At 45.2% G+C, this 27744-nt stretch overlaps 1 protein-coding gene across 3 annotated transcripts; it reads right to left on the minus strand.

The window, feature by feature from the left end:
- Positions 1-1211: 1211 nt before the first annotated feature.
- On the minus strand, positions 1212-27744 carry Usp39 (ubiquitin specific peptidase 39). Of its 3 annotated transcripts, none has more exons than NM_138592.4 (13): positions 27421-27711; positions 25435-25504; positions 22503-22597; positions 20929-21065; positions 20238-20390; positions 18796-19021; positions 15646-15723; positions 11986-12053; positions 11054-11242; positions 8182-8324; positions 3792-3927; positions 2276-2362; positions 1212-1775 (listed from the first exon to the last, which is right to left on the minus strand). In NM_138592.4, the coding sequence occupies exons 1-13, from the start codon at positions 27683-27685 to the stop codon at positions 1728-1730; spliced, it is 1695 nt and encodes a 564-aa protein (NP_613058.1). In that variant the 5' UTR covers positions 27686-27711; the 3' UTR covers positions 1212-1727. The 3 variants fall into 3 exon arrangements, with proteins under 3 accessions (NP_613058.1, XP_006506279.1, XP_017177098.1); XM_006506216.4 differs by having other exon boundaries at positions 1302-1547; positions 2272-2362; positions 27421-27744; XM_017321609.2 differs by having other exon boundaries at positions 1302-1775; positions 27428-27726.

Consider the following 27744-nt stretch of genomic DNA (forward strand, 5'->3'; position numbering starts at 1 on the left):
CTCCAATGTGTTTACTATGTGTATGTGCATGTCTGTGTGCACTTGTGTGGGTAGTGAGCATGGTTATGGGTATTTGTGCATGTGGAAGCCAGAGGAGACCCTCAGCCCTCACTCCTCATGCACTGTTCACATTGCCTTTGAGACAGCGGCCCTCACTAGCCCAGCAAGCCCTGGGGAGCTGCCTGTTTTCCTGTCGCTTTATTACAAGCAGGCATTCCATGCTGGCTTTTCTCTTTCGTTTGTTCGTGAGTTTGGGGGACTGGATTCTGTAAGATGGGCACTTTACCAGCTGAGCTATCTCATCAGCTCCCAGCTTTTACTTTTAATCCTTTTTCCCAGTGCTTAGGACAGAGCACATGGTCTGGTACTGACAGGCAAGTGCTGTCCACTGAGCTGCACTACCAGCCCCAACCTTCCCAAGTCCATACTTGCAGGCCTTTGCCATCACTGCTAATCACATGTTTTAAAATGTTCTCAATTACTTTTATTTAGTGTGGGAGGGGGGACCTGAGTGTGCCACAGTGCACATGCGGTGCTCAGAGAATCTGCACAAGTCCGCCCTCTCTTTCTACCATGTGGAACCAGAGACTGAACTCCAGTCATCAGGTTTTGTGGCATGTGCCTTCTTTACCTGCTGAGCAGTCCCTGGCCAGATGAACCCAACCAAAGGGGGAATGGTGGCCTGTAATCCCAGCACTCTTACACAGTTAGAGACAGGAGGATGCGAAGCTAGAGGCCAGATAGGGACATAGCAATACCCTGTCTCTAAAATTTAAAAAAGAGAAAAGAAAAAAAAAAAAAAAAAGAAAGAAAGAAACAAAGAAACAAACCAATTCCAAGAGAGCTGCTGTAATGAGCTGCCTGCTGCCCACTGGTGTGCCAGCTTGCCCACATCTCAGGCCCAAGGCCTCCAACCCTTCAGTGACTGAGCTTGACAGAAGCCATTTCTGCCAGTCAGCCCCTGCCTCGGGCTTCCCATCAGCCTGGCAGAGACCTGCTCAAGCTACAATGATTCCACTTCTCTGCCTGGGGGTGCGGGGGGGGGGGGGGGGGAACCTCAGTCCCAAATCACCCACTGTCAGCCTTCTAGGTAGGCACGAAAACCTATCATTTTAGCCAGATATTTTGTGACTTAGAGACAAATACACCCCTAACGACATACCACCCACAAGCTGACAGGAAGAGACAAGGATAGTGCCCACCCACAAGCTGACAGACTACAGACAGGAGTATATAATATAAAGTTAAGAAGGAAAACAAAACCCTTAACAAGCCTCAATGGGGTATATGAAACAACAGCCTGGTTTAAAAACAGGAGGATATTTAATCCATCGCACACGTCCCACAGGAGATGAAGGGAGCTACAGGAAAGCCACTACCTATGACAGAAGGCTGCTGCTGACTTCACGTTTACTCCTAGGGTCTCCAGACCTGACGTTTCTACCGAACTGTCTGTTCTTTGATACTTGCAGCAATTCAAATAAGGCATCCATCTGTAAGAGTTCTGCCTGCTGATGCTGAAAGGGAAGAGTGTCGACCACAACGTGCTGCCGGAGACAGCGCAGAACATCAGGGCAGACAGGCTCCTTCATGGTGATGCAGCCAGAATCCATAAAAACTGGACTGGGGCAGGAATCTTTCAGTCAGTCTGTGTTCAGCGACAGCTTCAGTATTTTTATTTACCATCTTCAGCCACAGCCCTTGGGAATAAAAACCCAACAAGGCGTTCAAGCCCCCTGCTGGTTGGTTTCATCATTGTCCCGCCTCTTCCAAATCTGTCAGAAATAGAAAGTGATCTCTTCAGTGAGTTAGCCCTCAAGTAACTATTCTGTGCAGCAAACAGACAGCACGACACCGATACACACGCCAGTCTCAAAAACAATCCGCACCATCCACAACAGCGCCTTTCGTTCCATTTTCATTTCCCACTCACCCGTGACTTTTCTTCCATCCTTTTTCAGATTTATTTATTATTCAATGTGTATGCGTGTTCACCTGCATGTATGTATGTGCCCACCATGGGCATGCCTGGTAATGCACACAGGTCAGAAGACAGCTTTGGATCTCCTAGAACTAGAGCCACAGATCTCTGCTAACTCACAAGTCACACACACACTTCTTTGCTTCCTTGCTGACTGATAGGCTTCCATACTTTTCCTTTCTGAAAGTCTGACTGGCTTCTGGAGCCACACAATCTGATCCCCTTACACTCAAAGCACCGGGCCCTGCAAGCAAGGCTACAGCAGCTCCACTTCCTGCGTTGGCCCACACCCACCTGAATGTACGCCTCAGACAGTGTGATCATCTGGGGCAGAATGTCTGTCACCTGGAGGTCTTGTAATTCATACCACTTGCCAGTCCCCTGCACAAAGCACAAAGAGCTGGGTTAATGGCTCTCCAAAATCAGAGGTTAAAAATGGTCACAGCCAAGAGACAGACACATCAGAATGGCCACTAAACATCAGCAAGAGCCATGAGGATGGTTCATAACCTTGGCTAGACCTGATTCAACAAACAGTTCAGGCAACCTCAATTCCTGTGGAGGAGCCTTTGAAGTACAACGAAGTCCCAAACATTCTGCTTTCCTTTCTGTCCTTTCTCTGTGTTTGTATATAAGGGTGCCCTCACATAACCAGTCTAGCATCAGATTTTCTCTTTAGCCAAGGAGGGACGGCCTTGAACTTCTGATTCTCTGCTTCTACCTCTGGAGTACAGGCACATTAGAGTGTATGTCACCACACCCAGTTTATGTGGTGTCTGGAATCAAGCTTAAGGTGTTGTGCACACTGGATACCCCATCACTTGAGCTAAATCCCCAAACCCATTTCTACCCTTCTGGAAATGAATTTAGGTGGCCACTCAAGAGGAAAAAGAGAAAGCCCTCTAATCTCTAATGTCTTTTTTTCTGTCAAAAAAAATGGTAAATCAGACAAACTCAGTTAAGTTGAAGACTTAACTGAAGCCAGTAGCATAGGACGGCCTAGGCTTCCTCATGTGTGAGAGCTATGCTTTAAGGACAGTAAACCACTAGTCCTAGAGACATTAACCAGGTTAAAACAACCTACACTAAATCCTGTGTTTGTACAAATATCCTGTGTATGCTTTCGTTTTCAGCTTAGGCACACTCTTAAAAAAACTTTTTTAGTTCAGCCAGGCATGGTAGTAATGCCTGTGATCCTCGGACCTAGAAAGCTGAGGGCGGAGCTGCCTCAAGTTCTCAGCCAGCCTGGGCTACAGAGTCAAACGATGCCATAAAAAGACAAAGCTTCAAAATGTAAATTTCAAACACATCAAAGGGTCTTGTTAAATAATGAAGTGTTCCACGGGGTTGGGACTCTGCCATTGTAAGGAGCCCTAAGATGGTACCACTCTGGCTGGTGGGGCTCTGACTCAGAACACAAGTTCTCAACCCTGGCTGGGTATGAGAATCCCCAGGAGAACCTCAGAGCACCTAACACTTCATTATACATCCACATAATCTAAGGCAGTTTCCTAATTAACTAGGATCAATAGCTTGGATTTAAGGAAGGGTGTAACAGCACTGTAGACCCTGTGGCTACATCCCTGGCCTCTACTCCAGTTGAAAACCAATGTCTACTGTGGCCGTGCTGGGGCAGGGCCAGCACTTAGGACCTCAGAAAGCTTCAGGGAGCATCTAACAGTAAGACAGAACTAAAGCCATTGCCTCTAGTATATAGAGGTCTCTGAAGCAAGGCCCCAACACCGGCAAACAAACTCAAAGTCAGCACAGGAACAGCACCTATTCTGCAGCTCTGGGCCACAGCACTCACATGATGAAGCACGTGGATCCTGTAGGAGCCCTCAGAGGGCTTGCCATCATGCACGATGTTGGCGATGAGATCATAGGTGGTGTTCTTGTGGACGGCTTGGACTTCTTCAGATAAGTATTCTCTCAGATCCACATTTCTGGAGATAAAAAATAAAGTAAGTCAGACCATGGCTGTGAAGTTAGAGACATGCCCCATACAAATGAACAAATGAACCACAGAACTATTGACTTGTTAACTTTAGGGTCCTACCTCTTCGAGGGTTTGCAGTGCCAAAAAAGTTCCAGTGAGTTGAATTTACATTTTTCAACAGCAACTACTTATCTCAGGAAAATTCCCTTTAGAAGCAAGTCTAGGAGCCAAAAGTGCAGGCTCTCTGCTCACCTGGACCTGAATGGAAATCTTGGCTGTCACATGATGGCTGTGAATTTAAGCAGGTTACACAAGGAATGTGACTCCTCTGCCTGCCTTGGGAGCAATGAGCTGAGGCAGCAGGGACTTGACCACAGGCCTACCTGGGAGTCCACCTTGCAGCTCCAGGATTCAGGCAGCACCTGTCCTTTGCCCTCAGGCGCCCTACAGAAGATTGACTCCATGCTATGCCATCACTGTGACCACCTAATCTGAACACTAGGCAAACCATCAGCCTCTCACTTGTCCAGGACCTTACTGCTTTCATTCTTTCAGTGAAGTCAGAGGTAAAGTCCTTACAAGCAACACAGCTCACGTAAGCAGCAGGTATGAAATGGGAGTTCATTCAAGGCTTCTAGACTAGAAAACCAGCACTGAAGAAAGAATGGGTCCAGAGAGTCAGCTGCCTTCTGTTCCTTTGTATGTGTGGTGTTGTTCCTGTGTGTGTGACACGCAGATGAATGTGAATGCTTGGAGAGGTGAGATCAACACCTCAGCTTCTCTTTCTTATTCTTTATGCAAGGTCTCTCAGCCCATCTTCTGCTTTTCAAGAGCACAACACACGTGGTGTACACACACATGCTGACCAAGGCACTCACATACATAAAGTGATGCATACTCTCTGGATCCACTTTCCTCACTGCTGTTTTCCTAGTCTAGAAGCCTTGAATAAACAAACTCCCATTACATGCCTCTGTGAGTTCAAAGTCAGCCTGGCCTACATATCGAGATCCAAAAAAAAACAATGTAGGGACCCTGTCTCGATAAAGGTTTTTTTAAAAAAAATTAAAAACAATTAGAGAAATGAATCTACTGGTAAAGTGTTCACCATGCAAGCCTGGTGACCTGAGTTTGATCCCTGGGATCCACACAGTGGAGGAAGAAAACTGAATCCTCTAAGTTATCCTCAGTTTTCCACATATGTGCCAAGGCTCACAAACACCCATGCAGGTCTAAGTGCACACCAATAAACAAAATAAATAAAATGTAGTAATTCCTATAATAAAGAAGTCGTTGGGGCTGGCAGATGGCTTAGCAAGTAAGAGCACTGACTACTCTTCCAAAGGTCCTGAGTTCAAATCCCAGCAGCCACATGGTGGCTCACAACCACCCGTAATGAAATCTGACGCCCTCTTCTGGTGTCTGAAGACAGCAACAGTGTACTTATTATAATGATAAATAAGTCTTAAAAAAAAAAAGTCATTGAGTCCTATTCTAAGAATAGATCTCCTGTTTTCTAACTTCTCTGGAGCAAGCTGTCCAAAAGGCAAGCTACTCAAGTCACAACTCCCAGATGCACAAATGAAAACAGCCACACTCCAGGCCCACAAGGAAAGCTAGGAGGGTAAGCGGTCCAGCAGCTGCTGAACAGCACCACCTGCTGCGGCCCCCTTGGGGCTGAAGCTCGCTTCCCTCTCAGAAGCACACTGGTGATGGTGGTAACTCACAAGAGACTGGCTCTGTCATACATCCTGACTGATGGGATTTGAAAGACAGTGCTTCTGGAGTCCCACTAAAGAGAACAGACAGGTGGCTTCTGTGTTCTACTTGTCATGCAAACAGGCTGGTGGCAAAGAACAGGAAAAAGGTGTGGGGAAAGGAGGAGCTGGAGACATGGCTCAGGTTAAGAGCACTGGCTGCACTTGCAGAGGACCCAGGTTCATTTCTCTACACCTACATGGTTCACAACCATCTGTGACTCCAATTCCAAAGGATTCAGTGCCCTCTTCTGACCTCCATTGGCTCTAGATACACAGTAAACAGACACACATGCAGGTAAGACATTTACACACATAAAGTTAAAAAATTGTGGGCTAGAGAGATCGCTCAGCAGTTAAAAACACTGACTGTTCTTCCCAAGGTCCTGAGTTCAAATCCCAGCAACCACATATTGGCTCATAACCATCTGTAATGAGATCTGATGGCCTCTTCTGGGGTGTCTGAAGACAGCTACAGTGTACTTACATATAATAAATAAATAAATCTTTTTAAAAATTGTATAATATTCTTTTTAAAAAGAAAATTCTCTTGTATTCCTCATTAACAGATTCTCTTACATGGCAGCTGCCACACACTTAAAATTCCAGGTTGAGGAGGCTGAGCCAGGGAGTCACTAGTTCAGCAAAGACCAGGCCTGAGTTTTATAGCAAAATCCTGTTTCCAAATTTTAGAAAAAGAGAAAAAAAAAGGTGGATAAAATTCAGATAAAGCTCTTTGATACAGTGCTTGCCTGGCCTCTAAGATGTCTGGTTCAGTGTCTAGTAGTTAAGAGGAGAGGATCCCCAGGACGCCCTCTCTTCACTATCTGCTATCACAGATGCTCAGGAGGAGAGCATGCCTGGAAGGAGGAGCCTTAGGGCTCATGCCATCTCAGTCTCATGGCCCCAGTGCACTTCCCCCACTAAGCCACCTCTCCAGCCCAACACTTTAGACTGCAAAGAACTCAGAACTGGAAATATTTCCAGAGCGGAAAAACTGGCAATGCTGAGTGTGAGGAAAGTGAGAGGAAACGAACCCAAGAGGGAAGCACCTGTCCACTACTGCCCCAAACTGCTTTGTTATACCGACAAAAACGTACAACCTCCCAGTCACTAGAAAGCTGAGCATATCCTAGGCACTCCCGACTTGAGCATCACAGGCTCATACACAACCTTCTCTCTGCTAGGCAGGCTTAGACACTGCCCTTCCCCCAGCCTCAGTACCCAAATGCTGACACACACTCACTGTCACACAACCATGAGGTTTCTCCACACACTCAGAAACTTCTTCAGATCCTGTAAACACTGTCTCCTGGAGCTGGAGAGATGGCTCAGCAGTTAGGGTAACTAGCTGCTCTTCCACAAGAATATGATTGATTCCTAGAATCCTCATGGGGGCTCACAAGTGTCTACAACTACAGTTACATGGAATTTAACGGCCTCTTCTGGCCTCTGTGGGTACCAGGCATGTATATGAATCAGACATATATGTGTGCAAAGTATCCATACACATACAATTTTTAAAATTAAAAACAGCTGGGCATGGTGGCGCACGCCTTTAATCCCAGCACTCAGGAGGCAGAGGCAAGCAAATTTCTGAGTTCGAGGCCAGCCTGGTCTACAAAGTGAGTTCCAGGACAGCCAGGGCTACACAGAGAAACCCTGTCTCGAAGGAAAAAAAAAAAATTAAAAACATTGGCTCTTTGGAACTGAAAACCAATGGTCTATCTTAGTGAGGTCTTTCTGAATTAGAAGGCAGCCAACTAAAACCATCTGGTATACTTCTGGCTCCTTCAAAATAGTCATGGGAATTCAACTGCAGGGTAAATTAAAAAGTCCCATATTAAAATTTGTGACTTGGGCTGGAGAGATGGCTCAGAGGTTAAGAGCACTGACTGCTCTTCCAAAGGCCCTGAGTTCAATTCCCAGCAGCCACATGGTGGTTCACAGCCATCTATAATAGGATCTGATGCCCTCTTCTGGTGTGTCTGAAGACAGCTACAATGTACTCATATTAAAAAAAAAAAATTTGTGACTTATGACAGTGTGCTATCATTATTACATGCTTGTAATTACAGAACTAGAAAGGCAGGAGGCAGTAAACAAAAGGTCCAAGGTCATCTTAGAATTACAGTGACTTCAAAGCCAATGTGGGCTACATGAGACTGAATCTCAAATAAGCAAACAAATAAATGGCTGGATCCAGGGAAGCACCCAGCTTTAGGGACCCTGAAATATGTCCCTCCTTCTAGCAAGCCCCCATGTCTATGATGTAGGAAGCTGTTCTTACACTCCCCAACCAAGTCAGTTGAAAAGAGACAACATGGAAGGACTTCCAAACTCCTGGCCAGATGTGCAGCTGCAGATTTGGGAGGCTGAGGCAGGAGTTTCAGGAGTTCCAGATCATTTTGTCAAGTCCAAGAACAGCCTGGGCTACCTAAAACCCTATCTAAAAAAGAAAGATGTGGGGCTACCCCAGCACAAGGAAGCAGGGTGATACACACGTGATAGGGAAGTTGACAATTGTTGGATTCTTCTCCACAAAGAAGTTGTTCTTAGTAAATCTCTTGATGCAAAAGATTAGATACGGAGGCAGCTTGGTGAGCTGGAAGCGTTTCAGGAAGTTCTCCTTATAAGTCTTGTATTCCTACAAAGACAATTTGATGTCATCAGTGCCACCACTCAGGAGGTACTTAATAGAACAGGCACCAGCACTCAGGAGATACTACAGTGGGGGCTTGACCTTTGTTCTGGTTTTTAAACACAACTCTGCATCACACCTAGACTTCAAAAGACACCCAGTCTCAGAAATCACAAATAAGGCTAAGATTAGCAGTGTGGCAAACACTAAGTAAGATACCTTGACAATGGGCTATGTCAGCCAGTATATGATCACGTTGCTGAAACTAGTATTACAGCTGTGTGGGCTCAGGCAAACACACTATCTAATGAAAAAGTCAGTTAAAAGCTGAATTTCCACCATACAGATCTTACTTTACTCAAAATGAAGGAAAATGTCTTGACTTAGCAGCAGTCAAACACCCTTAGTATTCCAAAGGAGGTGGCTGTCAACTTCTCACACCCCTCCTGTTGTAAAGACCTGGGCTGGGGGTGTAGCTCTATGGAAAACCCTGTGCTCAGCACACAGGACTCACTGCCGTATCTCAAACCAAAGCACACATCTGAGAAAAAAATCTCCAAGCTTGTGTAAACAGTCTAGTGTGTCACATGTCCTGTAAGCTCGCTCTGTATGGCCCAAGGGGAAAGGGAAGGGCCGGGCACCTGTCTAGGCCAAGGGATGGGAAGCTGGTGAACACTGAGAGGCTCTGCTTTGCTTTTCCTTTTCCGTGTATGGGTAATTTGTCTGTCTATGAACCATGTGTGCCCACAGATGCCAGAAGAGGGAGCCAGCTCCCCGGAACTGAGTTACAGATGGTCATAAGATGCTGTGTAGGAGCTGGAGATTGAACCTAGGTTCTTACAAGAACAACTCTTAATCCCCGAGCCATCTTTCCAGCACTGTGAATAGTTTTTCTTTCTTTCTTTTTTTTTTTTTTTTTTTTTGGTCTTTCGAGACAGGGCTTCTCTGTGTGGCTGTCCTCGAACTTAGAAATCCACCTGCCTCTGCCTCCCAAGTGCTGAGATTAAAGGCGTGTACCACCACTGCCCGGCATGAACAGTTTTTCTTTTTTTTTTTAAAGATTTATTTATTTATTATATGTAAGCACACTGTAGCTGTCCTCAGATACTCCAGAAGAGGGCATCAGATTTCATTATGGATGGTTGTGAGCCACCATGTGGTTGCTGGGATTTGAACTCGAGACCTTCGGAAGAGCAGTCGGCGCTCTTAACCACTGAGCCATCTCGCCAGCCCCACAGTTTTTCTTAATACAAATTTTTATCCTTGTCTGGGGATATAACCCAATAGAGCACTTACCTAACATACAAGAGGCCAAGGCTCAAACCTTAGTATGGCAAAAAACTCACATTTAGTTAAGAGACAGGAATGAAAGACTAATCGTAACTAGAGAGAAACAACCAGACAAGGCTTCCTGCTGAACTGAAGGGAGTTCAGAAGGGATGAAAACAGACTTCTCCAAAGATCCACAAGTTGCCCAAGAAAATAGAAAATATTTTCATTTTATTGCATGTGTGTGTGCACTCTCTCTCGTGAGCATGTGTTAGAGAAAGAGAGAGGGAGAGAGAGAGAAGAGAGAAATGAGAAATGTTGGGTGAATGTGAGTGTACATATGCTACAATTCACGTCTGGAGGCCAGAGGACAATTTTCAGGAGTCTGTTCTTTTCTTCTACTGTGGGCTGCAGGCATCGGACTAGGGTCTCCAGGCTTATGTGATAAGTACTTTTACCTGCTGAGCCATCTCACTAACACTCAAGAAAATACTGATTGAAAATTATAATCTGTCTACTTCAAAACCCTCTGGACAATGACCTTACAAAACAGCAAGTGAGAGACTCCCTTCTGATTCTCTGATTCTGCTAGTGAGGGACTACAGGCTGTTTCCCTTCCAAACAGCAGAGTCATTAGAAGGGCATCTAGAAAATGGAGAAATGTTTACAAAGGAAGGCATTTGGAGCTACCTCTAAAACGTTAGCAAAATAAAAGAGTGACTTGTCAAAAAACCCAATGGTACAGTGTCTAGACTGCCCTTCCAGCTCAGTAAGAGAGAAACACTGAGCAAAAGGGGGCGGAGAGAAGAGGGTCCCCACTCCACCCCAGGAGATGGCTTCCCAACAGACCAGGGACATCATTTCCAATACTGCCCACAATGTGTGCTTATGGGTAAGCACCCATATTAGTAACAAAAAACAAGAGCAAAATAGACAAATTAAAAATAATTGTTGAAGCTGGAAATGGTGACCTACACTTGTAAGTCAGAACTTGAGTGTTGGAAGGCGAACCAGGAGTTCAAAGCTCGTTCTACACAGAAAGTTCTAGGCTAACTTGCCTAGATAAGACCTTAACTCAAAAAACAAAACAGAATAAAAATAATAATTTTTGAAAGATGAGATTTCTGTATTTACTGTTTCCAAACATCGAAACTTCCCACCTCTCTCAACTCAGATACAGGCATGAGCCATGTAGGAAGGAGCTCTAAATTAAGAGTTAAACACGGGGCTGGGAGGCTTGAGAAAGGCAATACACTTAGTACGTATATGAGATGTATGCACTGGGGAGTGCCTAGAACATGTGTAAGTGTAAGTATATGACATGTATGGAAAGACAAGGCGACTGGGGAGTGCCTGGTCTGGGAGAGCTTGCCTTCTACGTCCGAGGCCCTGCCGCTAACACTATGAAAAAGATGAGAAAGTTAAAAACAAAGTGAGCGAGCAGGCAAGGGTGGTGACCTGGTTACCTTCTCCGTGATGCCGTTGAACTTGGCCAGGATGTTGAAGAGAGGCACCTGGGGGATGATGAGCTGCTCCTTCTCATCCTTATAGAGCGGGGCCGTGGGAAGGTCCAGCGTCAGGTACATGAACGTGGACTCTACCATCGTCTCTTGGTACTCATCATTGTGGAGCAGCTGCTCTTTCTCTTCCGCTGGCTGGAAATGAATGAGAGTAAGAGAGGAAAGGAGTGTGACCATGGAGCTAAGCAGAGGACACCGTATCCCGTGTGGGAGATGTACTCACATCTTCTTTAGTCCAGAGCTCAGGCAGCTGAATTCAGAACCAGCCCCTGATAATGTTTATTCAAAAACTGATGGCACGTGTGTGCCTGTGTGTGTCATGAAACTAGAAAGAGGATCGTCAAGCAGGACAAGAGTTTGTGTGACATGAAGCAAAAAAGGAACTATTTGTGGAGAAACCTGGCAGGAAGAGGCCAATGGGAACAGGGATGGCAATAGAGGAGGGGATTAATTAGAACCAAGTATAGTAACATATATGTTTAGAGATGACACCGTCAAACCTATTACTTTATAGACCAACTTTTAAAGACAAATTTGCTATCCACCTTCTGAGAGGTTTTATTTACATACCAGACTGTCTTAGAAGTTCTCAGATTACACAAGAAGCACTCAGTGGTCAGACCACTTTAACCAATAGACTACCAACCACAAACTCTGAGGTTACAGCACATTACCACAATAAGGCCAAAACTGTGAGTGTTTTGTGGAACTTCCTTGTGGGACACTTTCTGTCCACTCTCTAAGCTCCTGTGCTTCCCCAGCCCCTGAGGCAGCGTGTGTCAGGCTCAAGCCCCTGAGGCAGCGTGTGTCAGGCTCAAACGTGTATCAAGCCCCTGAGGCAGCGTGTGTCAGGCTCAAACGCTGTTCTGGATACTCACCAGATCAGGATGAGGAAGCTTTTTGGTGAAAATTCTCATTGATCCCTGGAAAACATCATTCACAATAGCTGTACAAGTAAAAGATAAATAAAAAGTCTGAGTCCAGAAAGCATGACAAGAACACATTCCCACCTTCTAAATTTCTGGTATAAACAAGAATCTCCTAGTGTAAGCACAGAAGCTTCACTTTATAACAGCTATCGTCATGATAATGGTATAGTAACCTAAGTAATTACATTATACCTCTTCCACAGGACACTCTTTGACCATTGGGCTGGGTCGTGAAAAACAGAAAACGTGCATTTGAAATGAATGTGTGACTTACACAGCTTAAAGACACACATGTGTGTGGAGGGAAGGATGGTGGAAGGGATGGAGGAATGGAGGGATGGAGGGAGGCAGAGATAGAAGGAGAGCGGGAACGAGCTTGAGTGCTGGCCCAGCAGCTGAACACTTGTTGCTCTTACAGAGAGAACCCAGGTTTGGTTCCCAGTGCCCACATGGTGGCTCACAATCACCCGTAACTCTAGTTCCTGGGGCTCCAATGTTATCTTTCGACCTCTGAGAGCACCAGGCACACACATGAAACACATAACAAAAAGCAGGCGAGCGGGGTGTGGTGGCGCACGCCTTTAATCCCAGCACTTGAGAGGCAGAGGCAGGCGGATTTCTGAGTTCGAGGCCAGCCTGGTCTACAAAGTAAGTTAGTTCCAGGACAGCCAGGGCTATACAGAGAAACCCTGTCTCGAAAAGCCAAAAAAAAAAAAAAGCAGGCAAAATAGTCATACATATAAAAACTTAATATTTTTTAAAACTATCAAAACGGATAGATAGAACAGTCAAAACTGAGCTAGAACTGGGTACAGTGGCTCATGCCTGTAATCCCAGCACTTGGGAGGTGGAAGGGGAATATCAAGAGTTCAAAGGCAACTTCAGTCACATAAGACCCTGCATCAAAACAAACAACAAACTAAACTACGAAAAAATAGGCAGAGGTAAATGGTTTGATGAATCAAGCATGCAGACCTGAGTTTGATCCCGGCACTCACCCTTTAGAAAGCTGGGTGAGGCAGTCCTTTCCTCTACTGCTAGTCCTGGACCTCCCCAGTACACACACACACACACACACACACACACACACACACACACACACACACACACAGTGAAAAGCAGTTCAACCAAGAAATTTCTCATAATCACACATACCTTTGAAGGGAGACAATATGGAACCCACACTGGACAGGAGAGAAATGACTAACACAACACAGTAAAAACCCAAAGCTCACGCATGGGCTCCTGGAATCCCAGTGAGACACAAGTTAAGAGACCCGAGAGAATGAGCATGGCTGAGTTTACCTCATGGATAGGACGAGCATTCTAGAGCAAAATACTACACTCCATCACCAGCAAAGCCATGGGAACACAGAGGACAAGAGGGCTGGGTGGGACAAGCCTATTCTCAGGCAGTGCAAACAGGAAGATTAGGAGTTTGAGGCAGCCCAGGCAACATGACAAGACCCTATCTCAAAACAAACACCACACACACAATCAATCAAATAAAGAAGAAAACTAAACTGCATATGTCTCCAGAACAACTCTCCTGGACCTGAAGTCTCTAAGCTACAACTGGTATTCAAAACAAACATCAAATGACCACTAAACCAAGAGAGGCTAAGGGTCAGAGGGACACTTAGTGTGAGACTCTAGGAGACCAGCGTTTTGCCTCCAGGTACAGTCTTAACATTCAGCTCCGTCCTTCACTAGCTCTAGCGCTGGCAGAAACCTAAGGGTCCAGAACATAATACCCCAAGGCTCCATTTTAAAATGGGTCAAGATTTCCAGGGCATACTTATATCCATTTCTGAACTGTAAAAACATGCTTTGGCTAATGGGTGATGGTACTTGTCTTCAATCCCAGCACTTGGGAGGCAGAGGCAGGTGATCTGTGTGAGTTCAAGGCCAGCCTGGTGTTCTTAGCCAGTTCCAGAACTACACAGAAACACTGTTTCAAAAAACAAAAGCATGGGGCTGGAGAGATGGCTCAGCAAGAGCACTGGCTGCTCTTCCAGAGGTCATGAGTTCAATTTCCAGCCATCCCATGGTGACTCACAACCATGGGATTCTGGCATGCAGGTGTACATGCAGATAGAGCCCTCATACCACCACTACCACCACAACAAAAAAATGAGCGTTCCTGGGGCTTGCCACACCCTGCTCTCTAAGGGCTCTTGTACTACACACGTGTGGCGTTCATAAACTCATGCAAGGTGGCGTACACCTTTAATCCCAGCACTTGGGAGGCAAAGACAGGCGGATTTCTGAGTTCAAGGCCAGCCTGGTCTACAAAGTGAGTTCTAGGACAGTCAGGGCAACATAGAGAAACCCTGTCTTGGAAACAAAAAAACAAACAAAAAAAAAACTTTAATCTGAGCAGGTGAGGGACTTTAATTGATAGTCAAAACTATTAATGGAACAGAGTGCTATTTCAATAAATGCACACAGAGTGCAATGAAGACTAGCTGAGGCTAACTGGCATATCCATCTCTGAACATGTATCATTCCTTGTGCTCAAAACATTAAAAATCCTATCAGCTACACTGAAGTATACAGTTAGTGGCTGTCACCACTGTTACTGTACTCAGTCAAGAAATTTGAGAGCTCCTCTTTCTGCTAACTCCTTTATCTGAGCCCATGTAGCCTCAGGCCTCTGGTAACCAGGATTCTACTCTGCTGATGGAAGACCACTTCTGGAGTGATAACACAGTCAAGACTTTGGTCTGGCTTACTTCACTTAACATAATATCCTCCAGGTATTTCTGCTTAAAATACCACTGGGGCGGAGCATGGTGGTTATATTTGTAATCTTAGTATTTGGGAGGCTGGGTCAGGAGGATCATAAATTCGAAGTCAGTCTAGGCTACGAAGCAAGACTGTATTTCAAAGATAAATAAACAAATCAATCAATCAATCAATCAATCAATCAATCAATCAAAACAAACTAGGAAAAACCAGGCTGAGAACAAAACACAGAGCAAGATCTATGCAGGCCTATACAGCCTAGTGGCACACACCTGTAACCCCAACATTTGGGAGGTAGAAACAGAAGGATCAGGAGTTCAAAGTCATTTGAGCAGAGGAAACTAAGAAAGGAGGAACCTTTGTTCCAGGATAGCTTGGGCTGGGCAGGACTCTGTCTCCAAATAAGGAAGGTAGTGTACTACATGCTAACCCTCACTGCTCCCCAACCCCAAAGCTAAGAATGAAAAGGACAAGCTGGGCAGTGGTGGCGCACACCTTCAATCCCAGAACTCAGGAGGTAGAGTCAGGCAGATCCTGAGGCCAACCTAGTTAGTCTACAGAGTTCCAGGACAGCCAATGTCACATAGAGAAACCCTGTCTCAGAAAAAAGAGAGAGAGAGAAGTTGTAAAAAAATTTTGAGACGCCGGGCGATGGTGGCGCATGCCTTTAATCCCAGCACTTGGGAGGCAGAGGCAGGCTGATTTCTGAGTTCAGGGCCAGCCTGGTCTACAAAGTGAGTTCCAGGACAGCCAGGGCTACAAAGAGAGACCCTGTCTCGAAAAAAACCCCAAAACCAAAAAAAAAAAAAAAAAAAATTTTGAGAAGAAAATAGGGCTCCTTTGCCAAGCATCATTACTTACTCTTTTTCTTCTTCTTGGTGCCTCCCAGAGCAGAGTGCAGAGCATTCAGAAACCAAGACAGGAAGTCAACTCCATCCCCTGGGAAAAAAGGGAGAGGAACATACTGCAGCTCAGAGGCAGGAAGGAACCCAGCATGTACTGGCTGGCCTCCTCATCCTCTCCAGCCACTAGTCACACATCCCAGACTCCGTGCACCCTCCTCTACCTGACCACAAACGCCCGCCCTCCTCAAGGACTTCAGTCTTCACTCTCTCTCAAGGTACTTTGGTGACCCTGTCATTGTCCCAGAACGTATTTCATCACCCTGTGACAGCAATGAAGGAAGGAAGACCTTGTAACATCCACGTCTCCAAAGCAGCTCTGACTTCCTCCCTTCCCTATCTTACAAAGACTCTAGTGTTTCAGGAAAGTGACTGCTGGTGCTAGTATTGAAAAGGCATCTACATACACTGTGGAACAAAGGATCCTGGGAACAAGCAACATTCCTGGCCCATGATAAGAGTGCCTAAGAAGAGACTAACTGCCTGCCTCTCAATTATTTCTGGGATAATGGCTACTAAATGTCTGTCTCTCTGCTCATCTAGTTAAAATCTCTAAGACTTTATAGTCTTCTTTAACTTCATCAACCTGATTCCAAAGGCCTGACAACTCTACAAAATTACTTCCCTCCACTCCCCCACACCACTATTTAATTACAATGACCACAGCAAAAACTTCTACATAAACACCACATACATCTAAGCAAATGACAATACCCAGGTCTCAGACACTGGAGAAAACTGTGCTTCACTGACAACACAAACTGTGCTCTGACAGAAGAAACTAGGTAAGCGGAAGTTTATTCTTAGGGTTAAGGTTTTTCTGCAACTCTCTAACCAATTAAGCTTTAACTCTGCAAAGCTGTCAAAAGCTAAAGGGAAGGCTGACAGATACAACCTTCCATGGCACACAAAATAAACTCTACAAAAATACCGTAGCTTGTTGCAGCCTTGGCATAGAAATGAAACAGCCCATTGCTTGTACGAGGACCTGAGTTCAGTTCCCAGCATCCACAGTGGACTGCTCACCACTGCCTGTGACCCCAGCTGCAGGGGATTCAACACCCTCTGGAATCCACAGACACCTGGACAAATATGCACAGAGCCACCCACCCATACACATATTTAAAAATAAAACAAATCTTAAAGATCAAAACAACCTCAGAGTTGGTCCAGAAACAAAATGACTTATGAGTCTAGATGTTGGAATCTGACAGTTCTAGCACACGAGGTGCTGCTGGCCTTGTTGTAAATGGTGAAACACTGTGCTCAAATGGCTCAGTAACTTCTGCTCATTTGGGGATAAATCATGGGGTTCTGATCAATATACACTGTCTATTCCCAAGTGACTCTCTCTCTGTATCCTAAAATCCTAAACCCCAAGAGTCTCAGCTTCGTACCTACTTTCCTTATCGTCGTCTACTGCTCCTTTCCTTAAATACCTGAGACTCTGAAAGCCTTTACTAGACAAGCAAGGTGGCACACGCCTTCATTTTCAGCATGAAGGATGCAGAAACTGGTGGCTCTGTGAGTTCCAGGCTTGTCTGATCTGGTTTACATGGTAAGTTCTAGGACAGCCAGGGCTGCAGTAAGACCCTATCTTTTTTTTTTTTTTAAAGGAAGGAGGAAGAAGAGGAAGAAAGAAGAAAGAATGAAGAAGAAAGGGAGGGAGGGAGGGAGGGAGGGAACAAAAGGTGTGTGGAGTAGAGATGGCTGGAGAGATGGCTCAGCACTTTAAAGCACTTGCTGCTCTTTCACGGGGACCCAGGTTTCCTAGTACCCACATGGTAGCTAACAACTGTCTATAATTCCAGTTTGTGAGGAATCTGACACCCTCTTCTGGATCTTCAGGTACCAGGCATCCATATTGTACACAGACTTATACATACAGGCAAAACACTTACACACATAAAATAATACATTTTTTAAAAAGCAAGCCACTAGACTTTCCCTCTATTTAAGTAATTTATCAGAATAATGGAGTTTTTATTTTGTTTTTGGACTTTGGGGAAAAGACCTCATGTAGCTAAAGGTGACTTGGACTCCTGTCTCCACCTCCAAGGTGCTGGGACTACGCACATGTACCACCATGCCCAGCTCAGAATAATGTTTCTCAAACACAGATCTGACATCACACTTTTGTGTCAACTGATTCTCAACCTTGTTAAAATATAATCCAATCTTTTTGCAAAGACACATAAACTGAAAAATCCTCCTTCCCAGCTAGCACCTTGGCTCTCCACTGACCATGGAATCCGAGATATGACGAGGTATGATTACTTACTCTCTGTGCCAGACACTTTTGTGCATGCCAAACTATACACTGGCACCTCCATGACTGCCTGCCTGGCATGCCTATTACCGACCCACCTCCTTCTCTTCTACCACTCAGGACTCTTCCCAGATGCTCCCACGAGGAGGCGACTCTGCATTCTCTTATCACAGCACTTAACACACTCTGACTACCTTCTTAAACAATTACCCTCCCCATTTAGCCAGGGAGCTCCTAGAATAATCATATTCCTTATCACCACAGCTCTAAAACTCAGCAAGAAAAGGAAAGTGTAGGATGACCCAGTACTAGGGAGACAGAGACAGGCAGAGTTTGAGTTTGAGGCCAGCCTGGTCCACACAGTGAGCTCCAGAACAGTCAGGGTTCCAGAGTGAGTCCTTGTCTCAAACACAAAAGGATGAACAAATGGATGTGCTATGGTGCTGCATAAGACCCCGAGACTTCACTCGTAGCAGTCAGAACTGGACTCTGAGAGATGAGAGTGAGCCAACAGTTCCCTGAGCATCCAGTGGGGAACATGCCACAGGTGGGGAACACAGCACAGGTGGCAGCTGCTCACCAACAACACGCTCTTGCCCCAGTTCTCCCACAAGCAATACCACCATCTGCCAAAGGAAACAGTTTGTCTTCACTCAGCTGCAATCTCTTTGGTTTCTCTGCACAGGACCCACTGATCAGAGAAGAATGAAGAGCCTAATCCACTATCCATGGACCAGTCCCTTCAGCTCTATCAGGATTCGCTGCAAAGTGGAAATGAATGTGTTCGGCAGTCTTGATATGCTGTCTGTAAGTCAGAGAGGAGGGTGACTTGTCTCTCACCTTGTTTGGTAATTTGGAAAGTCTTCTTGCTGCAAAGTACGACAGCCTGAAGCATCTCATGAGGAGAGACATGCGCCTTGAAGTTTCGGGGGTTCCAGAGCTTTCTCATCAGCTCTCCAAAACGCTGAACCAACAAGAACATGATGTCCCCCGGAGGACGCTTGATGTTCTTGTAATTGTCTTCCTCCAGGAAGTAGTTCCGAAGAGGAGGGACATTAGATAGAGCCTGGAGATCAAGCACTCCAGTTAACACAAAGCCCCTTGAGACCAAGCTGTTCTAGCTACCATTCAAACAAAGCCTGGGATGGGCCTAGGATGTCCTTAAAAAGTCCAAAAGCTCAAGGCAGTGGTGGCGCACGCCTTTAATCCCAGCACTTGGGATGCAGAGGCAGGTAGATTTCTGAGTTCAAAGCCAGCCTGGTCTACAGAGTGAGTTCCAGGACAGCCAGGGCTATACAGAGAAACCCTATCTCAAAACAAACAAAAAAAGTCCAAAAGAAACTGACCCTCTGAAAATGATGCCAGAGCTCAGAGCTCAGTAAAATGTCCTTCACTAAGTCACACAAAACAAAGGCTGCCAACCTTAGTGAACATGTACACCAAAAAGGACTTTAAAAGAAAGGCAGTGCAACTCTGGAATCCCAGCACTTGGGAGGCTGAGACAGGAGAACTACCACAAGTATGAAGCCAGGCTGGACAATGTAGTGAGTACAGGCCAGCCTAGCTTAAAAACAAAAACAAGACCACAGAACCAACCAAATAAACAAACAAAAAAGCAAACAGTCACCGGGAATGATGGCGCACACCTTTAATCCCAGCACTCGGGAGGCAGAGGCAGGGATTTAAGTTAGAGGCCAGCCTGGTCTACAAAGTGAGTTCCAGGACAGCCAGGGTTATACAGAAAAACCCTGTCTCGAAAAACCCAAAAAAAAAAAAAAAAAAAAAACTGTATTCAGGGCTGCATTCTGCTCTTGCAAAGGACCTCCAGGATCCATGTCTGGCAGCTCAGAACTGCCTTTAACTCCAGCTCCAGGGGACCCGACACCTTTCTTTGGACTCCACAGGTACCTGCACTCTCACATGTACATGCCCACATAGTACATACATGCACACAGAAAGGAAGGAAGAAAGGAGGAAGGGAAGGAGGGGAAGAGGGAGAGAAAGAAATACAAGCAGCATGTTTAATTTTGGCATTGCGGAGTAACAGAGTCCACCTGTTGTTACCTGGAAACTTCAGGAGCCATAACCTAGAGCCTGAAAAAATCCCTCAGCATATGGCAGCCACCACCTTGACCAGACAGACGGGAGCGTTCTGCTGGTTGCAGAACAAATGCTAAGTGGCGCCCTCAGACAGACCTTCTGCCTGCACTAAGAGAGCAGGATTCCCTGGCGGCCTTTACACGGCTTCCAGTCTTCCTCCCCAGTGGCCTTCCTGAGCCTACCTGCAGCACAGCATTTGCATAGTCGTTGGCTTTTATGTTGTTCAGTCCCACGATCCCTGGCAGGTAAGTGGTGCCATCATATGCCCGGGACAATTTGGCTTGCTTATCCAAGTTTGCAATTTGCTGCTTTGTGAAAGTAGGCTTCAACACATACTGCCAAGAAAAAGAAAACTCTAAGTTGTTGTAAGAAAACTCCAAGATATGTCCAGAATAGCAATTTCTACCAAAATTAACAATGCCCAGCCTTAGGGATGAAAATCAAGGTAACAGAGTAAGTCCTCCAATCTACAGTTTCATGTCTAACCCTGAATCACTGAATTCCAGGTCTGTCTTCAGCCCTATACCTTGGTCAACTCCATGACCAATGACTGTTAGAAACCACAGGATCCTAAGGACTACGAGTCCGAGTTTCCAGTGAGGTGTCATATGTATCTAGCTCAAAAATGGGAGCACCTCCTTCTCCGTTGGCACCAGGATTCCAAGGCCCCCCACACACACCTGGACTGTGTGGGCAGGAATGGAATCTTCCTGGTCACAGAATTACCATCAAGAACTTACTTTGAAATCTTGAATTTATTTCACCTTTTTGCTCTCACTCTAAATACTCCCTCTTGTAGGGAGGGCACTTTCCAGGGATCCTTGGGATAGCTCACAAAGCAACGTGGCCCTCACAGCAACCTGGGACACGTACCGTGATATCCTCCAGCGAGGAATCAATGATTTCATAGTTGTCAGGAAGGCAGTAAAACTTGAGAGTGTGGAGGTTGAGGAAGACATGGTGGCTGAACTGGACACTGTGGATGTAGGCATGAGACTTTAAGCCCCGGCCTGTGGGGACAGGGAAAAGGCTATGAGAGAAAGGCCTAGAAAAGCACAAATCAGGTTTACCATGTTAAAAGTAGAAACCAAGTCTTATGCCTCCCATGAAATTAATCATCACACAAACTTCTCTCACAAAGAGAGCCAGAAAGAACATTAAGATATAAGTTAGGGGAATCAGTTTCAATATAAAGCATACACATAAACCAACTTTTCACATGTATCAAAAACTAGGAACAGCCAAAAGTACATTATTTGATAAGTAAATATACAAATACATGCTGGGCAGGGTGACACACACCTGCTTTAGGAAGGTGACAGGAGGATCAAGACTTGGTCTACACACACACACACACACACACACACACACACACAGGAGGATCAAGACCTGGTCTATCACACACACACGTTACTTACTTACTTACTTGATGGCAAAAAAGTTCAGTAAGGGCACTTGACACTAAGCCTAATGACCTGAGTTTGACCCCTGGACCCACATGGTTAGAAAAGGTAGAAAAAGAACTAACTCCCACATACTGTCCCGACATCTACACAAGCACACAAAGGCACCCACAAATATACACATACATATATAGAAATAACAACATTTAAATGTAGTAAATCCTTAGTAACTGACTTTGGAAACAGACATGGTGGCAACTCGTATAACACCAGCACTCAGTGGACAAGGGACAGGAGAGCTGATAAGCTCAAGCCAGGAAGGCCAATAGAGCGAGTGCTAGGCCAATCAGGGTTCCATATTGAGGTACTGTCTCAAAAATATCAAAGGGACAAAACTGACCTCAATATGTTTCGCTACTTTTTGTCCTCATCTGTAAACTCTGCTATAGAGTCTACCAGAAATCATGATGCTCTTGTGGGATTTTTCTGATTGTTTCATATGCAACCTTGACTTCATAAAAGCTCCCTACAAAGAATGTGGCTTCTCTTTTTCACATCATCAGTATACTATGAATATCCTCACTACTCCCTTGATCTAAATGAGGGAAAATACTACATTCAGAAAGAACTGAGTAAGTATTGTTAAGCATGAGAAAATCTGAGGAGCAGACTCAAGTTCAAGGAAGGCTGGCCTATGTACTCAGGCTCCATCTCAAAACGATAACACTATAAACACAGAAAACACAGCCTTGGAAACCCAGGGGCTGGGGATGCAGCTCAGTGGTGAAGTACTTGTTAGCATGTTTGAACAATACCAATACCAAAAGGAAGGATGGGAGGGAGGGAGGGAAAAAGAAAAAAGAAAGAAGCTTAGAAACTTCTTGTTTGGAGAGCTAGTCTGTTTTCACAGATCATTCTCCCTTCCAGATGTGACCTTCCAACTCTGACCAAGGAGGGAACCTTCTCCAGTTTCCTGGAAATAAAGATGGGGGGGGGGGGGGCTTCACAAAGTGAACATGTTTATTCTCCTGGCCGTTTCCTTACCTTGAAAGTACTTGCCACACACCAGACAGGCGTATGCGTTGATGTGCGAGAGAGAAATGGAGCAGAGTTTCTCAAAGTCGAAGTCCAGCACACTCCTGCAAGACAGAGCACAGCACAGTGGCAGGGGTGAGGGGGCACTGACTCTGTGTTCCACAATGCCACGCCCCCCTCCCAACACACACACACACACACACACACACACAAGAGAAGGCTGTAGCAACCACACACAAACCACATACCTCTAGCACACCACCACAGCAGGCTCAAACTGTCTGCATCAAACACAAACACCCAGGACACACTTTTCATTATATTCAAAAAAAAAAGGTAGATCCACATTTGGCAAAGATAAAGCTGTATCTCCACTAAACATGAACAGACTTTTTCCCTAAATGACAATGACAACTATTTTACATAGCACTGACACTATATTTGGGATTAGTAATCTACATAGATTATATGTAAATATTAACCACAGTTTATAGAAACTTGAACAAGTCCCTCTGGCTACATAAAGAGTTCCATATCAGCCTGGACAATACAGTAAGAGGTGGAAAGCAGAAAGAACCTTCCATTACAGTCATATTCTTTGCAGGGAAAGCAACAAATAGGACTAAAATAAGAGCCCATGAGCACCGGGAGAGGACCTCAAGTGTGAACACTTCCTCTTAGAGACAAAACATTCTGCCAGGCATGGTAGCACAAACCTTTAACCTTTAACCTTTAACCCCAGCACTGGTGAGGCAGAGGAGGGTGGATGTCTGTGAGTTTGAGGTCAGTCTAGTCTGCACATTGCATTCTATGCCAGTTGGGGTTACACAGTGAGATCCGGGTTCAAAAATAAATAAATAAAAGTTATTTATTTATTTATTTATGGTTTATTAAGACTGGATTCCTCTGTGTGTAGCCCTGGCTGTCCTGGAACTGGCTCTGTAGACCAGGCTGGCCTTGAACTCATAGAAATCCACCTGCCTCTGCCTCCTGAGTGCTGGAATTAAGGGCATGCACCAATATGCCTGGCTATAAAGTCTTATTTTTTGTTTAAAAGAGGGGGTGGGGGGCCTTGGGGATTTGAAAAGGAAAGGATTGGGGAATTTTGCTCAGTGGTTAAGTACTTGCCCAGCAAGCACAAGATCCTAGCACACCAGAAGAGAAAGAGAAAAACCACAGGATAGAGAAGGAGGGATGAAAGAGCAAGCAGGTGGGGAAGTTTAAGACAACACAAAGCCACGGTATGAGTGCTGAGCAGAAAGAGACAACAAGGTTTTATGTCCACTGAACCCACAAATGTGAGATTCCATAGTAAATATTAACAGCTGTACTGCTGAGGGACCATTAGCCACATGTGGTTATTGTTAACTAAGTTTAAGTTTAGTTCCGGGGCTGAGGTGGTAAGGCACGTCCAGCATAAATACCCTGGATTTGATTTCCAGTGACACAACACAAGCAAACTAAGAAATTAGTGCTTCAACTATATAAGCCGCATGTCAAACCACCAAGAGCCTCGTGTAGCCTGCGCTTCCCACAGCAAACATCCCCTCTTAAGAGCAACTGCTGATGGGTTTGGTGGGGCACCTACAACCCCTACACTCAGGGCTTAGGTTGGAGAGTTAAGATTTCAATGTTTGCCTGGGCCATATATCAGAACCTTGTTTCAAAAAACAAACAACATTTTAAAACCCAATTCTCTGTTGTGGAGAATTCTATTGGAGAGCATCATTCTAGAAGATAGGTTGAGGACAACTGAAAAACCAGAGAATATACAAGAAAAGAGGACTGTCTCTGCCATACAAAAACAAGGAAACAAATCAAAACTTTGGGGACTGGAAGAGACGGCTCAATGGTTCAGAGCACTTGCAGACAGGTAGAGTTCAGTTTGCAGCACCCACACAGCCACCCACAAGTTCACTTCAAAGGGAGTTGGGGCCTCTTATGGCCTCCACAGGCCCCTCATGCACATGACCTTGTGCAGGGACACACATACACATAAATAACAACAAAAGTCTAGGAATTCTCCTCTGAGAACCCCATGACCATGCTCTTTAGTGTATCTTACTTTCTTTTTTTTAAACTAATAAAATTTATTTTAAAATATACAACTCAGTATTGACTTTTTTTAAGTCACCAAAATAATTTAAAAATTTAGTTAAATGCCTCTTAAATATACATGATATCTTCTGAAGCTAAAAGTAATACACACTCAACCAGTTTTTAAAATCTGTATCTTTCTTGTAAGCTCTTTCCTTTAACCTGTGTGCTGAGGCTGATATTAAAGTACCTTCAAAGGCAAGGTGGTGCAGGCTTTTAATCCCAGCGCTCAGGAGGCAGAGGCAGGCAAATCCCTGAGTTCAAGGACAACAACCTGGTTAGGTTCTAGGACAGCCAGGGACCACACACACACACACATCTCAAAAAACAAAACAAAACAAAAAGCGCACTCTGCCACTATAAAGGGACAACATGGCTGAGCATGGTGAGAAGCACAATTTTCTAGGCAGACAGGCATAAAAGGAGGAGAGTTAGAATGCTTCAATGCTCTGTTTAGAGAATTTTCTACTGTATTCTGCATCTCAAAATCTTCTGATGGGGCTGGAGAGATGGCTTAGCAGTTAAGAGCACTGGCTGCTCTTCCAGTTGTTCAATTCCTAGCACCCACGTGAGAGTTCACAACTATCCGTAACTCCAGTTCCAGGGGATGCGGTACTCCCACAGACATCCATGCAGCTCCAGGGGATCTGACACTCTCACACAGACATAAATGCAGGCAAAATACCAACATACATAAAATAAAAGTAAATTTTTAAAAATCCACTGATTTTGTTTGTTTGCATAGTATTGGTGATTAAACCTTGGGCTTATGACATGCCAGGCAACTGCTCTACTACTGAGATACATCACCAAGTCTTGCCCTCAGCCTTTCTATATTACTGACCTATTAATGGTATCCAAGTACGGGCAGTGACGACTCCTCCGGTCTTCAGAATCCACTCGGCCATTCTTTGCTGAGAAGAAATCCATACAGGCTGTTAAATGGGAAACTTGTGCTGGAAAGTAACTCAGTGGTAGAACACTTAACTAGCACAGGCAAGATCTGCTCAGTGGTAGAACACTTAACTAGCACAGGCAAGATCTGCTCAGTGGTAGAACACTTAACTAGCACAGGCAAGATCTGCTCAGTGGTAGAACACTTAACTAGCACAGCCAAGATCTGCTCAGTGGTAGAACACTTAACTAGCACAGCCAAGATCTGCTCAGTGGTAGAACACTTAACTAGCACAGCCAAGATCTGCTCAGTGGTAGAACACTTAACTAGCACAGGCAAGATCTGCTCAGTGGTAGAACACTTAACTAGCACAGCCAAGATCTGCTCCAGCATCATAAATGGAGGACTGGAGGCTCTCCTCAAATCACAGGCACAAAACAAGCAAACACAAAACAAAACAAAATCACCGAAATGGGAACATTTGATCACTAAGATTGGGAGAGTTTGATCAGTTAGGTTAGGTTCTAGGACAGCCAGGGACCACACACACACACATCTCAAAAAGATGAGCTTTTCCATTTCCTTTAGTGACAACATTCAAAAAAAGGCCACTAATGAAATAAGTTGCAAACTAAGAGTAGGTCTATTACATATATAACCAATGAAAGATTAATTTATATATTACATAAAGGAATCCAGGCAAGTGAGATGGCTTAGTAAAGGTGCTTACCAGCAACCCAACTATCTGAGTTCAATCCCTGTGACACACAGGCTAGGAGAGAAAACGGACTCCCACAAGTTGCCCACTGACTTCCACACATACACCATGGTACATGCATACACATAAATAAATGCCAGGCATTGGTGGTGTACATTAATCCTAGCCCTTGAGTGAGTAGGCTAGGTGAAATCTCTGAGTTTGAGGCCTACCGACAAAGTTCCAAGACAGCCAGGGCTACTTAGTAAGAGCCTGCCTAAATAAGCAAATAAATAAATAAATAAATATCAAATGGGCAGGAAAAGTATCATGAAATATATCACAAGTACTAAGATAAGCTGAATATCCTTAAATCTACTATTAGTACAAGAACTGTATTGGTTCTGAGAGTTAATCCTAATGTGTTAACTCTAACTAAAGTTAACCCTAATGTGTTAGCTTGACACAGCTTCATGGATGCTGACAGAAGCCACATGATCACAGACTAAAACAAAGAGTCTACTACAGCAATAACAGTACCCTATTATATGACATCTTTGCCAGATCCTAGAGTTAAGTCCCATAATAGAATAGAAAAAGAACCAGTGCTCATAGTGGGTTGCCTTACAGAAGATCCCTGCCCTTAAAGAAGATTATATCTTCTTGTGACCTTACTCCCTACCTATTGCTCTATGGAATAATACTATCTGTCTCCCAAGGCTGGTCATTACATCAGCATCCTTTACAAGACAACATGGAACAACCCCCATGCAAAACCCAGGAGAAGCATTAGTGTCTCCAAACTATTCAACTAGTACAAAGTCAATACTTGAGTTGAGTGCACTGGGACTCAACTAATGGTCTTATTCCAAAAATTACAACATGACTCTGACTCTTAGGAATTTGTGGGGGGTGGGGGGGAACGGAGAAGGGTCCATCTGTACAGTCGTCAGTAGAGCACCTGACCCACGTAGGCTATACGTGAATAGGGAGATGCTGTGATGTATTATGACAGGCAATCCAGCCTGCTGGATTCAAGCCTGGTCAGGGAGGCAGAAGAAAGGAAAAGTAAAAAGCAGACAAAAACTGGGCATCTCAGACTTCAAGAAGGGGAAGCAAGAGTCTAAGGCCATCTCTGGTTACAACTTCAAGTTCCTGAGACCCGTCTTTAAAAATATAGGAGGAGAAAGAAGAAAGCAGGCGAAGGAAGAGGACGCGCCCGGCCCGGCCCCGCGCACCTCGCACCTCCCGCTCGGGCTCCGAGTCTTCATCGGCCTCGCGCTCACGCTTCACCCGCACGACCGGGAGCGCGGGCGCCGGGACCTCTCGCGCAGCCGGCTCGGCCTCCCGCTTCACGCGGACCGGGCTACCCCGGGAGCTCGCCGCCTCGGGCTCCTTCTCACGGTCTCGCTCCTTCTTGATGCGACCCGAGCTGCCACGAGACTCGGACTCACGCTTCCCGCGGGTGGAACCATGGGACTGCCGCTTGGACCGGCTAGACATCGCCACCACCAGTTAGGAGCTTCCGCGCCGGCGCCGAGCACGGGCAGCAAGCAGCCAAT

This window comes from Mus musculus, chromosome 6 (genome assembly GCF_000001635.26).
Source record: "Mus musculus strain C57BL/6J chromosome 6, GRCm38.p6 C57BL/6J".
NCBI classification, from domain to species: Eukaryota; Metazoa; Chordata; class Mammalia; order Rodentia; family Muridae; genus Mus; species Mus musculus.

Excerpts from the sequence above, each read along its gene's own strand:
- Usp39 (XM_006506216.4), bottom strand. The coding sequence starts at position 27,685 with ATGTCTAGCCGGTCCAAGCGGCAGTCCCATGGTTCCACCCGCGGGAAG. Across the intron at positions 21,066-22,502 it reads GTGTGGCAAGTACTTTCAAG|GCCGGGGCTTAAAGTCTCAT; the intron begins GTAAGGAAACGG and ends CTGTCCCCACAG. Across the intron at positions 11,243-11,985 it reads AGCTTCCTCATCCTGATCTG|CCAGCGGAAGAGAAAGAGCA; the intron begins GTGAGTATCCAG and ends ATTCATTTCCAG.